Source organism: Ictalurus punctatus, chromosome 21 (assembly GCF_001660625.3).
Source record: "Ictalurus punctatus breed USDA103 chromosome 21, Coco_2.0, whole genome shotgun sequence".
NCBI lineage: Eukaryota > Metazoa > Chordata > Actinopteri > Siluriformes > Ictaluridae > Ictalurus > Ictalurus punctatus.
Genome location: NC_030436.2, coordinates 14,394,241 through 14,408,043, shown reverse-complemented (window position 1 = coordinate 14,408,043; position 13,803 = coordinate 14,394,241). Strand labels below are relative to the sequence as shown.

General features: G+C 37.4%; 2 protein-coding genes across 2 annotated transcripts; one reads left to right on the top strand and one right to left on the bottom strand.

Moving 5' to 3' along the window:
* Positions 1–507: 507 nt before the first annotated feature.
* LOC108280986 (protein glass) lies at positions 508–1,902 on the bottom strand. The gene is made up of 2 exons (XM_017496497.3): positions 1,640–1,902; positions 508–1,450 (listed from the first exon to the last, which is right to left on the bottom strand). The coding sequence occupies exons 1-2, from the start codon at positions 1,824–1,826 to the stop codon at positions 759–761; spliced, it is 879 nt and encodes a 292-aa protein (XP_017351986.1). The 5' UTR covers positions 1,827–1,902; the 3' UTR covers positions 508–758.
* An 8,324-nt stretch (positions 1,903–10,226) lies between these two features.
* On the top strand, positions 10,227–13,600 carry LOC108255197 (acidic mammalian chitinase). The gene is made up of 11 exons (XM_017450962.3): positions 10,227–10,302; positions 10,725–10,754; positions 10,906–11,107; positions 11,262–11,318; positions 11,396–11,561; positions 11,800–11,924; positions 12,008–12,131; positions 12,217–12,402; positions 12,500–12,622; positions 12,719–12,857; positions 13,214–13,600. Exons 1-11 carry the CDS (start codon positions 10,278–10,280, stop codon positions 13,480–13,482), a joined length of 1,446 nt encoding a protein of 481 aa, XP_017306451.1. The 5' UTR covers positions 10,227–10,277; the 3' UTR covers positions 13,483–13,600.
* Positions 13,601–13,803: the final 203 nt, after the last annotated feature.

Below are 13,803 nucleotides of genomic sequence, written 5' to 3'. Positions count from 1 at the left end.
TTAAATCATACCCTCTATTTTACATACATCATGCGAACTGCATACATTTTGTATTTGTACTTTTGGAGCATCATACTCCATTGTCACCAATGAAAAGAATGTACTTACTAAAGCAACAGAAATCACATTTAAAATAAAATCCTCTATTCATTACTAAAAATAATAAATTAAAAAAATCACACATTGGTTTAATATTTAATAAAGTGTACACCCATGGTCACCAACCCTCTTCCTTGAGATCTACCTTCCTGCAGGTTTCATCTCCAACCAAAATCAAACAAACCTGTTTTAGTTGATCAAGAACTTCTTAAGGCAATGTTCAGATGGTCAGCTGGACACGATTATGGTTGGATCTAAAGTCTTCAGGAAGGCAGATCTCCAGGAACAGGGTTAGTGACCACTAATGTACATCATCCACTTTCAATTCTCTATAAAAACAATACAAAATGTGTAAAAGTTCAGTCTCCAGGATAAAATATGTTGATCAGTAGAATTCAGACTCAGATAGTAAATAAGACTGGTATTTATTTAGTGTGGGGGAAAGCAGACAATAATCAGAATAATGAACGAATAACCAGTAGTTAAGCTTGTAGAACAAATAATTAGTACTTCTGTTATATTCAGCAGAACTATGAGGATATTAAATTTAGCCACTGAGGTGCCTTAGTAAAGGCCGTCAATGTAACAAAAGAAACAACAGATGAACTAACAGTGGAATTTATCCACACGTCTAATATTTTCCAGCCTTGATTCTTGCACTACTGATCGAGTAATATCTGTTCCCGATGATGATTCCGAAGGTGTATCTTCATAGGATTGGAGCGAGTAAAAGACATCATGCACACCGGGCAGCTGAAAGGTTTTTCACCCGTGTGTATCCTCTCGTGCTCTTTCAGGTGACTTTTCAGCTTGAACCGCTTTATACAATACCCACAGGCAAAAGGTCTTTCTTTCTGGTGCACGATCATGTGCGTTTTCAGCGTTCCTTTCTGCTTGAAGGACTTTCTGCAGACCTCACAGGTAAACAACGCCATGTGACTCTGCACGTGTGACGCTAGCTGAGGAACCTCAGTGAATGTTTGGTCGCAATAAGTGCAGGAAAGAGGTTCTTCTTGGTCTCTTGCCTGATCGCCTTCAGCTTCGTTTTTAACTTCTGCAAAGCAGACATTTTGAGATGCACACGGCTCTGCCTTGACCGTGACCGATGAGCCTGTGTGTAGGCTGCTGCTGCTGCTGCTGCTGCTGTCCTCGTTTTCATCCCTGAGCCCAGTTTTCTCTGAAAAACTCGATTCTGGGTCCAGATCATGAACAGTATGATCATGCTTTGGTGTGCCTCTGGGTGGGTGACTCTGAGACTGTTGTGGATCAGATGGACTAGCTTCTACTTCCAGTTTCACTTGTATGTCGCAGGTGTCAGTGTTCAGGGCTCTCTGGTTTAAACTGTGCTTCTCTGCATACAAACAGAGATCATTTACTATTAACAGGCAAGATGAACATGAGCAAAGAGTTGATATAGAAGGTAAATACAGATTCATTTAGTTATTAAAGATGTTTAAGGTGAATTATGGGTTTTATGAACAAATGTTAAAATCCTGCCTCGTGTTGTATATCACTATAATTAGTTATAATAAGTGTGTACCTGCTCGCTCTTGAACACTGTTGTATATTTCAGCCAGCGCTTCTCTTAGACACCGGTTCTCCTCTTTCATTCGCTCTATTTCACACTGATATTCACTAAACGCGTCTTTAAACACTTGGAATATCTCTCCAGCGACTGTCATTAAGCGATCTGTCAAAAACGTATTCAAACTGTCCAAATTGTTCATTTTAGACCGAGTCACTTTGCTGACGACTGAATCTTTTCTTCTGCTTCTCCTTCTTCTAGTTTCAAGGCGGTTAGCAAACACTAGATTCGCTCATTACCGCCACCTAGTGTAGAGAGTGACCAAGCATTTTTTTTTAACTAAAAAAAACAAACGGAAAAGTGAAACTAACTAACTACCTACATAACAAAATTTCTCCAAGATAGGCTATTGGAGTATATCCGGGACTTTTTGTTCTCTTGCCATTCTCTGTAAAATATCTTTCATGTTATAATGTACACCAACATTCTTCCTTGAGATCTACCTTCCTCAAAATTTAATCTCCAATCAAAATCTAACATACCTGTTTTAGTTGATCAAGAACTTCTTCAAGCAATGGTTAGATGGGCACGATTATGGTTGGAGCTAAAGTCTTCAGGAAGGTAGATCTCCAGGAACAGGGTTGGTGACCACTGGTGTACACTATGTGGCGAAACCACCTGACCATCACACCCGTACGTGGTTCTTACCCAAACTGTAGTCGGAAAGTTGGAAGCACATTATTAGGGAAGATAGGATGTCTTTGTATGCTGAAGCATTACAATTTCACTTCACTGGAACTAAGAGGACCAAACCTGTTCCAGCAAGACAGTGCCCTTGAGCACAAAGCGAAGTCCAAGACAAGACAAGACATGGTTTGCCAAGGTCGTAATGGAAAAGCTTGAGCGGCCTGCACAGAGCTAGGACGTCGACCTCACTGAATACCTTTGGGATGAATTTGAATGCTGACTGCACACCAGACCTCCACGCCCAACATCAGTGCCTGATCTCACTAATGCTCTTGTGTCTGAATGATCACAAATCCCCACAGCCAAGTTCCAAAATCTAGTGGAAAACCTACCAGAAGAGTGGAGGTTATTACAGCAAAGTGGGTATTAAATGTTGAATAGGATGTTCAACAAGCAAATACAGGTGTGATTCTCAGGTGTCCATAAATGTTTGGGCATATAGTGTAGCATACGTTGTTCTGTTAAAGTTTTAAAATGAAATTTCCTTTCTGAATTTCTTCTTCTTCTTCTTCTTCTTCTTCTTCTTCTTCTTCTTCTTCTTCTTCTACTACTACTACTACTACTACTAATTATTATTATTATTATTATTATTATTATTATTATTATTATTATTATTATCATTTATGCAACAAGGACAGTCCAGAGTGATGCATTCCATTCATTAATCAAACACACAATAAATACACACAGAAAAAATTGTATTTATAAAAAAAGAAAACACATGTAGACTGCTAAAGTTTTAATAATACATTTTATTTATAATGTGCTTTTATTACACTCAAAGTGCTATAAGATTTAATAAACACATAACATACAACAGCAACCACCATACCAAAAATGTAAAAAATAAAAGATTTAACACAAAATACAACATACAACAGCAACCACAGATAAAACTAATATTAATAAATATTTTAAAACTACCTTAAATAAATGGGTCTTAGGTAACTTCTTAAAACAATCCAAGGCTGGGGCATTTCTAATAGTAAAAGAACAGCATTCCATAGCTTAGGGCCTCTGAAAGAGAAAGCTCTTTCCCCCATAGACTTAAGTTTGCAGGAGGGTTGGTGAAGTGCAAATGAATTGGAAGAACAAAGAGTGTAGGGTACAACAACACTGAATATATACTCTGGTGCAATGCCATGAACTGCTTTATATGTTAAAATGAGAGTTTTAAGATCAATACGAGCATGGCTGGGAAGCCAATGCAGCTACTGGCTGTGACATGGTGAGGTATGTGTAAAGTTTTTAAAAAAAATTTTTTTTATAGATGTTTTATGAATGTAAATTACTATTTCTTTCATAAAAAATGTTTGTTTGTTGTTTGTGAATTTACATTTATGGATATTCAATTTACTTATGTATAGAATCAAATTTATAAGGAAACAGTATTATATTTTGTATTGTGATATGAGTAGTAACCAAATGTAATGCATTTGAAGTAAAGGGAGAAGTCTATGAATGTGTTAATGTCTTCCCACAGTTTATGTGTGTACTGACAAGTAATAGTTTCAGGGTGTGAATCAGAGAAAGAACACTTTATGTCAATGCCATTACTGTAGTTTTTTTGAGGAAGTGGTTAACTGGGTAGAATCTACAATGCAGAATGAAATTATGGATAATCCATATATTTGGACTCTATGGGATCATCATCATCATCATCATCATCTTCTTCTTCTTCCTCTTCTTTTTCTTCTTCTTTTCAAGTTTTCCGGAGGTTGGTAAACACCAGATTGGTGTATTACCACCACTTGCTGGATAAAAAACAAAAACAAATTATAAATAGTTGATTTAAAAAAAAAACATCAAACAACTTACTACATTTTAGATACCGGAATATACCAGCTACACGAGACACACTGTTCTCCTAAACTTCTCTGTAAAATGTATTTTATGTAATAACATGTTCTCTCAAACTTTTAAAAGGAATTCTTTCCTTTCTGCTTTCTATCTACAGTACAGTAGGTTATGAGTAGGTGACTGGTCCTCATTGCCATCTTGTGGAAAACATACTTTATAGCTTTTCAGTGAGTTATCTTTTGGAAACCAAATCTTGTAGTAGTACTGTATGCCTGTGTAGTTGTATGAAGTATGGAAGAATCATCATTAGGTAGAGTCTGGTAAATTGGCAGCTACATGTGAAAATGCTTTTAATTAAAATGGTCTGTTTGAACATTTCATTTATTTAGTCCTTTTCATCTACCTGGTGGGAAAAAAGTTGCATTGAACTAATGGCTTCAACATTTTCAGAAAAGGATTGAATGATTTTAGTGGTTCCCAATAGTCTAACAGAATTGTAGATTCAGTTAGACATCCAGGATATATTTATTCTGTAGGCCTTAATGCAGCATTTGCCACATCCACCTAAGTAACAATTATTGAGTCACATGTGATTTCCTGTTTCCATACAGAAATCCTAATATGCCGGATCATTACAGATGTGAATTTCACAAATGCTCACATCTTTTTTCTTGAGTTCAGTTCATTAGTGATTTCAGTCTGCAGTTTATAATTACGTTAACTTGGGCAAGAGGAAAACTGGCTTGGCTCCCTGTTCTGGAAGTTCCTTACAACACTAGAGCTGCTTACTGAATATCAGTGAAAATCTTTTGCTGAATGTTCACATTGTTCACTGACAAATCATAAGATTGCTTACAGTTTGGTAGCCATAGTGCAAAGTCCAATCATTTTGGATGCAGTTTTGGCTCTTGACTGAAATGAAACTTTATTATAAATGTATACATTTTCAAGTTCTTTAGAAAAATTGAGTAAAGCAAATAAAGTTGCAAGGAAAAAAAGTATTATTTCCACTAAATTGGACTTTAGAGTTTGACCCGAACATAAGAACATATGGCTTTGCCATTACTATCCATTTTAAATGACCATTATATTTGCTTTGACATTTTTCTCCAAAGCATGATAAAATTAAAAAGAAAATAATTGTTTTAAACATAGTAAAGTAGACACACATTTTCATCAAATGTTTGGATAACGCTAAACAGATATTTCAAGTTGAGTTCATCATACAGTGTGGAGCGAGTCACTGAAACTACAAAATGATGCCACTTTATTTTCTACAAACCCATAGCATGGGTCAAGTTATAATTCATTCATTCATTCATTCATTCATTCATTCATGAATGTAACTCTTCGGTTACTGCTTTATCCAAGTCATGGTTGAGGTGGATCCAAAGCAATCCTGGGAACACTCTGCATGAGGTGGGAATACACCCTCATAGATTCACACACTCATTCATACCTAAAGAAATTTAGCTCAGTCACTATATCTATCAGCATGTTTTGGGAGGTGGGAGGAAACAGAGATCCCAGAGGAAACTCAAGTGGACATGAGGAGAGCATGTATGCATGCAAGCCATTGTTTTAGAGTCCCTACATTTTTACAGGCTCAAAAGTAATTGAACAAAGTGTGTTCTTGACTTGGCTGGATGTTGTGAAGGGGTTTTTCTTCAACAAGGAAAGAATTCTGCGATCATCCACTTGTTGTCTTTTGTGGTCTTCCAGACCTTTTGGTGTTGCTGAGCTCGCCAATGCATTCCTTCTTTTTAAGAATGTTCCAAATTGTTGATTTGGCCACTCCTAAAGTTTCTATGTCTCTGATGGGCCTGCTTTGTTTTTTCAACCTAATGATGGCCTCCTTCACTCGCATCAACAACTCTTTGGACTGCATATTGAGAGTTCCCATGAACAGCTACGAAATGCAAATTCAATGCTTGGAACCAACTCCAGACCTTTTATCTCCTTAATTTGTCATGAAATAACAAGGAAACATGACAACTGTTCAAATATTTTGAGCATATGAAAATGGAGGGACTCTGTAAAAAAAAAAAAGGCAGTAATTCCTAAAGGGTTAATGCATTTTTTTTTTGTTAAACCCCTTGAATTAAAACTAAAAATATACACTTCAAGCACATCTTAATTTCTTCATTTCAAATACATTGTGGTGGTGTACAGAGACAAAAATGAAAGAATGTAGTCAATGTCCGAATACTTATGGACATGACTGGACATTCCTAAGCCATAATTGTTTTCCAGGGTAAAATTATGTAGCTACAGTATACACAAAGAGTAGAGCTCCAGTCATAGACCAAGATTTATTTAAATATCTGGTTCCTTCCCTCTGTTCCCTCTAAATTTAAAAAAATAATAAATACCACAGTACATTTGCTATGGCAATTGAACATTCATTTTTAGCCAAGCAAAAAACCCAACCAACAACAACAACAACAAAAACTAGACAAATTAAAGGGAAACCAACATAAAGTGTCTTATTAAAGTGTTTGGGCCACCACAAGCAACCAGCAGAGCTTCATGATCCTTGCCGTGTATTCTACAAATGTCTGGAACAATACTGGTGTGATGAACACCATTCTTCCAAAAGATATTCCCTCAAGTGATATTTTGATGATGGAGGTATAGATTGCAGTCTAACAGTTCAGCTGGAAATCTCCAATACGTGTTCAATATGGTTGTAATCTGGTTATTGTGAAGGCTATAACATATGATTTGAATCATTTTCATCCTCATTAAACCATTTAATGAACCCTCATGTATTGTGAATGGGGGTGGAGTCATGCTGGAAGTGATGACTCCCATCAGGACAGAACTGTTTCATCACAGAATAAATGTAATCAGAAGAACTTTGTATTGATTTTTAGTAATTCTTCTCTCTAAGTGAACCCAAACCATACCAGCAAAATATCTCCCAAAGCATAACAGAGCCACTGTTTTTTGCTTTAATTTTTCACCTGTCTGTATTTTTATTTCCTAAATAATTATACTTCTCATGAACCTTTTATCCTTAGGTAATTTATAAAATAAAAATAACCATGCATTTGTTTACATCAAAACCTGTAGTCCTCAGAGCCCAGTATGTGTGACAGACTTTTTTTTTTAAGTCTCTGTATTTTCTTAAATTAAATCTGATTCAATTCAATTACATTTTATTTGTACTGTATAGCACTTTAACAGTGGACATTATCACAAAGCAACGTTATATAAATATATACATTTTGGATACAAATCTGCTTGCATTTACTTTACATTTTTAGTGACTATACTTTTCCATATTTAGATATGCATTTTATCATTTTAGATTACACATTTACCTTTTATTTACTCAGTGCATAAGTCAGACCTGCTGTATAATTTTAAGCACTTTCATAATTTGATAAGCTGATATTTAAAACACTTAATCTTTAATGGATCAGTTTATCATTTCCGGGTTTATACATGTGTGGTTTTACAGCACAATGACCTTTAATATACAAAATGTCGTAGTGTACACAAAGTACAAATAAGTAGTAGTTCTAAATTTACTTTATTTGCATTAAATTTATGTATTAATTTAAATTAAATTAAATGTATTTCTACTTAGTTTACATTAAATGCATGCATGGTGTAAAAAACGTCCTGTTTGCTGTAATTATCCTTGATATGTGTCTAGAACCCAAGTGGAATCCAGCTGATGCAATATGAATTGATTTGACATCGTTTGGAAAGGCATACACCAGAGTCTAAAAGGGTCCACAATATACACTGTACTGTTGGGACAAAAACCAACCTATGAAGTCCAACAAACTGTCTGTGGATCGCCGCAATCAAATTGGGGCAAGGCATAACCAGGGAAAGGAAATAAATCAATTTCTAAGGCTTTGAGTGTTCCCAGGACCACAGTGGCCTCAATAATTTTGAAATCGAAGAAGTGTGGCATAACCTTGAACCTTTCTAGAGGTGAAAATTGGGCATCTAGGAAAGAAGGGTCTTGGTCAGAGAGATAAGAAAGAACCCAACAATCACTCTAAAAGAGTGCCAAAAGTCTTGTGCAGAGATGGGAGAACCTGTTGGACAAACAACCATCTCTGTAGCACTCCATAAATTGGGTGTTCATGGCAGCATGGCAAGACAGAAGCCACTGTTGAGTAAAAGGCATATGACAGGATAAAGGACATGCAACCTGTGGAAAAAGATTCTCTGGTCTGATAAAATGAAAATTAAACTCTTTGGGCAGAACACCAAACTATGTCTGGTGAAGAACAAGCACGACACATCACCTGGATAATACCATCCCTAGAGTGAAACATGGTTGTGGCAGCATCATGCTATGAGGGTGCTTCTCAATGGCAGGGACAGGGATTCTGGTAACAATTGAGGGACAGATCAATGCGGCCAAATGCAGGAACATCCTTGAAGAAAACCTCCTCCAGATCACACGCAAACTCAGACTGGGGCAACAGTTTACCTTTCAACAAAACAATGACCCTAAGCATACAGAAAAGCAACACTGAAGTGCCTTTGGGGCAAGTCTCTGAATGCCCTTGAGTAGCCCAGCCAAAGCCCAGAGTTAAATTCCATCTACCATCTGTGGAGAGACCTGAAGGGCAGTTCACAGACACTCGCCATCCAATCTGATGAAGCTTGAGAGGATCTCAAAGAACTGACCAAATCCAGGCTTGTAGAGATGTATCCACGAAGACCTGTAGCTGTCGTTGCTTTCAAACGAGCTTCTACAAAGTATTGAATAAAGGGTCTGAATTCTTTTGTGAATAAGAGAATTCAGTGTTTGATATTTTTAATACATTTTTGAAAATCACTAAAAACATGTTTTCCCTTCATCATTAGGAGAGACTACAGTATGTGTACTGATGGGTAAAAATGTCAATTATCAAATCCATAACACAATAAAGTTTAAAACATGTAAATGTCTGAATACTTTCTGAAATCACTGTAAATAAATAAGATTATTTGAACAGATATGAAACAAAGAAGGGAAGAGAAAGAGGAACGCAATGAGCAAAATATTGTACATGCAAGTAAGAATTCTCATCATAAAATGAGAATAGTATGACAATGTATAAATCGTGACCTAGCATCTTTATAATTAATGTCTGTTTTATATAGAAGAGACTTTAAAATGTGTTTTTCATGGTCTTTTTTTACTTTCAGTATTTTTAAAGAAGTAAATCAATATTTAACACCCAAAATCAAAACATAGATTTTTTTTAAGTCCTCATATTGTCTTACAGTATATCAGTTAGTTTTGACAATAAAGTTTTTTTTTGCTTTTTAAAATCAGTGCTGGTAAAGAACTTTGAATTGCACAAATACACATTTGAATTGCAGGTTCAATTCAATTCAATTTAATTTTATTTGTATAATGCTTTTTACAATAGACATTGTCTCAAAGCAGCTTTACAGAAATATCAACATGGTATACAGATATTAAAGTTGTGAATTTATCCCAACTGAGCAAGCCACTGAGTGGCGACGGTGGTAAGGAAAAACTCCCTAAGATGTTTTAAGAGGAAGAAACCTTGAGAGCAACCCAACTCAGAAGGGAACCCATCCTCATCTGGGCAACAACAGATAATGTGAAAAAGTTCATTATTGACTTATATGAAATCTGTATGGCGTTAGGAGCAGCTGTAGTCCCAGCAGTCTGGAATTAAAGAAGATTTGAGCTCCATCCAGAGGCAGAAAGGATCTGGATCTCTAATATCTCCATAAATTCGTGTGGAGCTCGGCGAAAGGAGAGAGGGAGAAAAAAGATAATTATGACTGCGAAGTAGTAGAACAGAATCTAGTCAGGGTAGGTTAATTTTCTTTCTGTATGACATGGAAAATAAACTACATTAGAATGTATTTGTGACCTTCTATGTACTCATGAGTGGCTATATTAAAACAGTTAACATTTAATACACAGTACTTGAACAAAAAGGCAGATAAAGAAATTTTGAACAACTTATCTTTGTTTAATCTCTACCAAAGTGCTGACGGCTATTACATTTCAGTCTAGGCAAACAAGTCAAAGAGATTGAAATGAGTAAAGTAGTGTTGGTTGGGGGTATATAAAGGAGTAGATCCTTCTTGTGAACTGTACATAGGCACCATGGGCAAGCTTCTGATTTGTGTTGGTGAGTTGGACCCTCAGCATGCCTTTTCTTTCTTTACCACAACATTTTAAAATAGAATATTTATGATTGAAATATCTAGAAAAATAAATGGCACAGATATAAAACTTTTTGTTGCTTCTAATGTTGTCAAACCTAACATATATACTCAGATGCAAGATTTATGCTGTATCTATAGTATATCTCTATATAATATATTTATATTATATCTCTGTATTTTCTTATTTAGAGATAGTAGGCTTGAATATTGCTCACAATTATACAGTACAACATAGACAAATAAAGAAAATTATAATATTACCCTTACTCTAGTGTCAATTTATTGCTACCTATGTTTTTACCCTATTGATATATTTCACAGCATACAATATGTGGAAGAATTATAGAATATGTTGAGATGTAAAGTGTCTTAATTTTATTTCCAGGACTGGCTCTCCTGCTGCACGTGCAGCTAGGTAAGCATCCAGATACGTAATTTTCTCTTTATATATGGTAAATCTAACAACTCCAAAAATCCCTTACCATCTAATTATTATTATTATTATTATTATTATTATTATTATTATTAGTAGTAGTAGTAGTAGTAGTATTATTATTTTTACCTAGGATCCTCCTACATCCTGTCATGTTACTTCACCAATTGGGGACAGTACAGACCTGGAGCAGGAAAGTACTTCCCCACCAACGTTGACCCATGCCTGTGTGACCATCTGATCTATGCTTTTGCTGGTATGAACAACAACGAGATTGCAACCTATGAGTGGGATGATGTGAAGCTTTACGGAGAGTTCCAGGCTTTGAAGAACCAGTATGTTGATTTATTTTGATTTGATATCCAGCTGGGCTGTTTGGTTAAACTTAAGTATTTCTAATTCTAAAAGTTAAAGCATTTTTTCCCCTGCTGTGTACATACATGTTTTGCTTAAGATAGGAAACTTAAATGTTCCTTATGTTCTCAACAGGAATAGCAACCTGAAAACCCTTCTGGCTATCGGCGGCTGGAACTTTGGCACTGCCAAGTATGTAAAGTCTTGTGACACAATTCAAACAATGTAAAAGGCAGCTCGGTCACTTACTCAATTCTTTATTATTTTAGGTTCTCTGCTATGGTGGCCACCTCTGCTACCCGTCAGACTTTCATCAGCTCTGTGATTACCTTCCTGAGGCAGTATGAGTTTGATGGTCTGGACATTGACTGGGAGTATCCTGGTTCCCGTGGTAGTCCTCCTCAGGACAAACAGCTCTACACCACCCTGGTTCAGGTATTCACTGGCATGTAATACAGCCCACAAACATGTAGGTTTCAATGTGAGAAGCTCTTGGGCTTTAACCAGACAGATTCATATAAATCTATTTATATTGCTCTATTTAAAAGTTATAGTCGTTTTGGATTAGTTTCCGGCCAATAGATTTCTGTTATCTTACCAATCTCATATGAGACTGTTTTTGCTCTCCTTTCTCCTTGCTGTTTACTGACATTGCCAAATCTGTTTTCAATAGGAAATGATGGCTGCCTTTGTGGCTGAGGGCACAAAGACCAACCGTCCTCGTCTTTTGTTGACTGCTGCTGTCTCCGCTGGCAAGGGTACCATCGACTCTGGATACCAGATTGCCCAGATTGGCCAGTTCGTATACAGTTCTTTTAGTTATTTTGACAGAGAATCAACAGTTTCTCATGGATGTTGACCTCTATATCTGTCTTCCACAGGGTCCTGGACTACTTCCATGTCATGACCTATGACTTCCATGGGTCTTGGGAGCAGCAGACTGGAGAGAACAGCCCTCTGTACAGTGGACCAGCTGACCAGGGATCTTACATCTACTTCAATGTGGTAAGTGTACCTCAATACCGAACCCATTAAATAGTAATATGTCTGATTTCTGGTGAGATCTAAATTCCTTTTTCTACCACTTCAGGACTATGCTATGAACTACTGGAAGAGCAATGGTGCTCCTGCCGAGAAGCTGCTGGTTGGATTCCCCACCTATGGACACACCTTCATGCTGGCTAGCTCTGCCAATACTGGTGTGGGAGCCCCCACTGCTGGACCTGGACCTGCTGGACCTTACTCCAGGCAAAGTGGATTCTGGGCTTACTATGAGGTGAGAATCAAGAAATCTTGTAAAGTGCTTTGACATTCTATCCTACAATTACAGATTTGGCTTGATCTCAGATTTTAATCTAATCCTCTATTTCCAGATCTGTACCTTCCTGTCTCAAGGAGCCACTCAGGCTTGGGATACCCCTCAGGATGTGCCATATGCCTACAACAGCCAGAACGTTTGGGTTGGCTATGACAACATCAAGAGTTTCCAGATCAAGGTATTTTCTATTCACATGGCTCTAAACGTCGACAGAGTTGTCAAAGGAAGTTTTGGATCATACATGGTTGGTGAATACATTTTCAAAATCCTATAGATTGACTGGTTGAAGAAAAACAACTTTGGAGGTGCTATGGTGTGGTCTCTGGACCTGGATGACTTCAGTGGCACCTTCTGCAACCAGGGAAAATACCCTCTGATCAACACTATCAAGAGTGGCCTGGGAACTGGACAGAGTGAGTTGAACAAGTCTAACTATTTTTCTAATTAGAGTCAATTTAACTCATGCAGTAACCCTGTTTCTGCACATCCTGTACCCCCAACCTGGGCTCTACATATATTACTACTAAAATCTAGTAAAGAATACTGAATCTCTCTCTCTCTCTCTCTCTCTCTCTCTCTCTCTCTCTCTCTCTCTCTCTCTCTCTCTCTCTCTCTCTCTCTGTCTCTCTCTCTTTCTCTCTCTCTCTCTCTCTCTCTCTCTCTCTCACACACACACACACACACACACACACACACACACACACACACACACACACACACTAGCCGACATGCAATCTCATTAATTTATCTGATGCTCTTCCTCTTCTAGGTTGCTCAGCTCCTGCCCAGCCTCTACCCCCTGTCACTCCTGCCCCAGCTACTGCTGCCCCTGCTCCTCCTAGTGGGGGTAGCAGTGGTGGTAGCAGCAGTGGCTCAAGCAGTGGCAGCGGCTTCTGTGCTGGCAAGGCTAATGGACTTTACCCCGACCCCAGCAATACGAACCAGTTCTACAACTGCGACAGTGGCAAGGCCTACTTGGAGCATTGTGCCACTGGCCTGGTCTTTGATGCTAGCTGCTCTTGCTGCAACTGGTCTTAAATCCAAGTTCATAAATCTGAGTGCCTATGAACTGCTCTTGTCTTGATTGATCTGAGTGGTCTTTAGTCATGTTCATTGATATTCTGAAATAAAAAATAAACCAGCAAAATAAACTGCACTTGTGGTTTCATCTGTTTGGTCAAAAAAAAAAGAAAGGAAAAAAGCTGCTATGAGTCAGAATGAAAATCCTGTTATTAGCTACTATCGGTCTTAGAGATGAACAGAGCAGGCCTGAGTGATCAGCATGCTGACAGATAATAGCAAAGATGCACCTTTACACTTCAACAGAGCCTTGTGTCATAGCTATTAGACAGCTAGCTC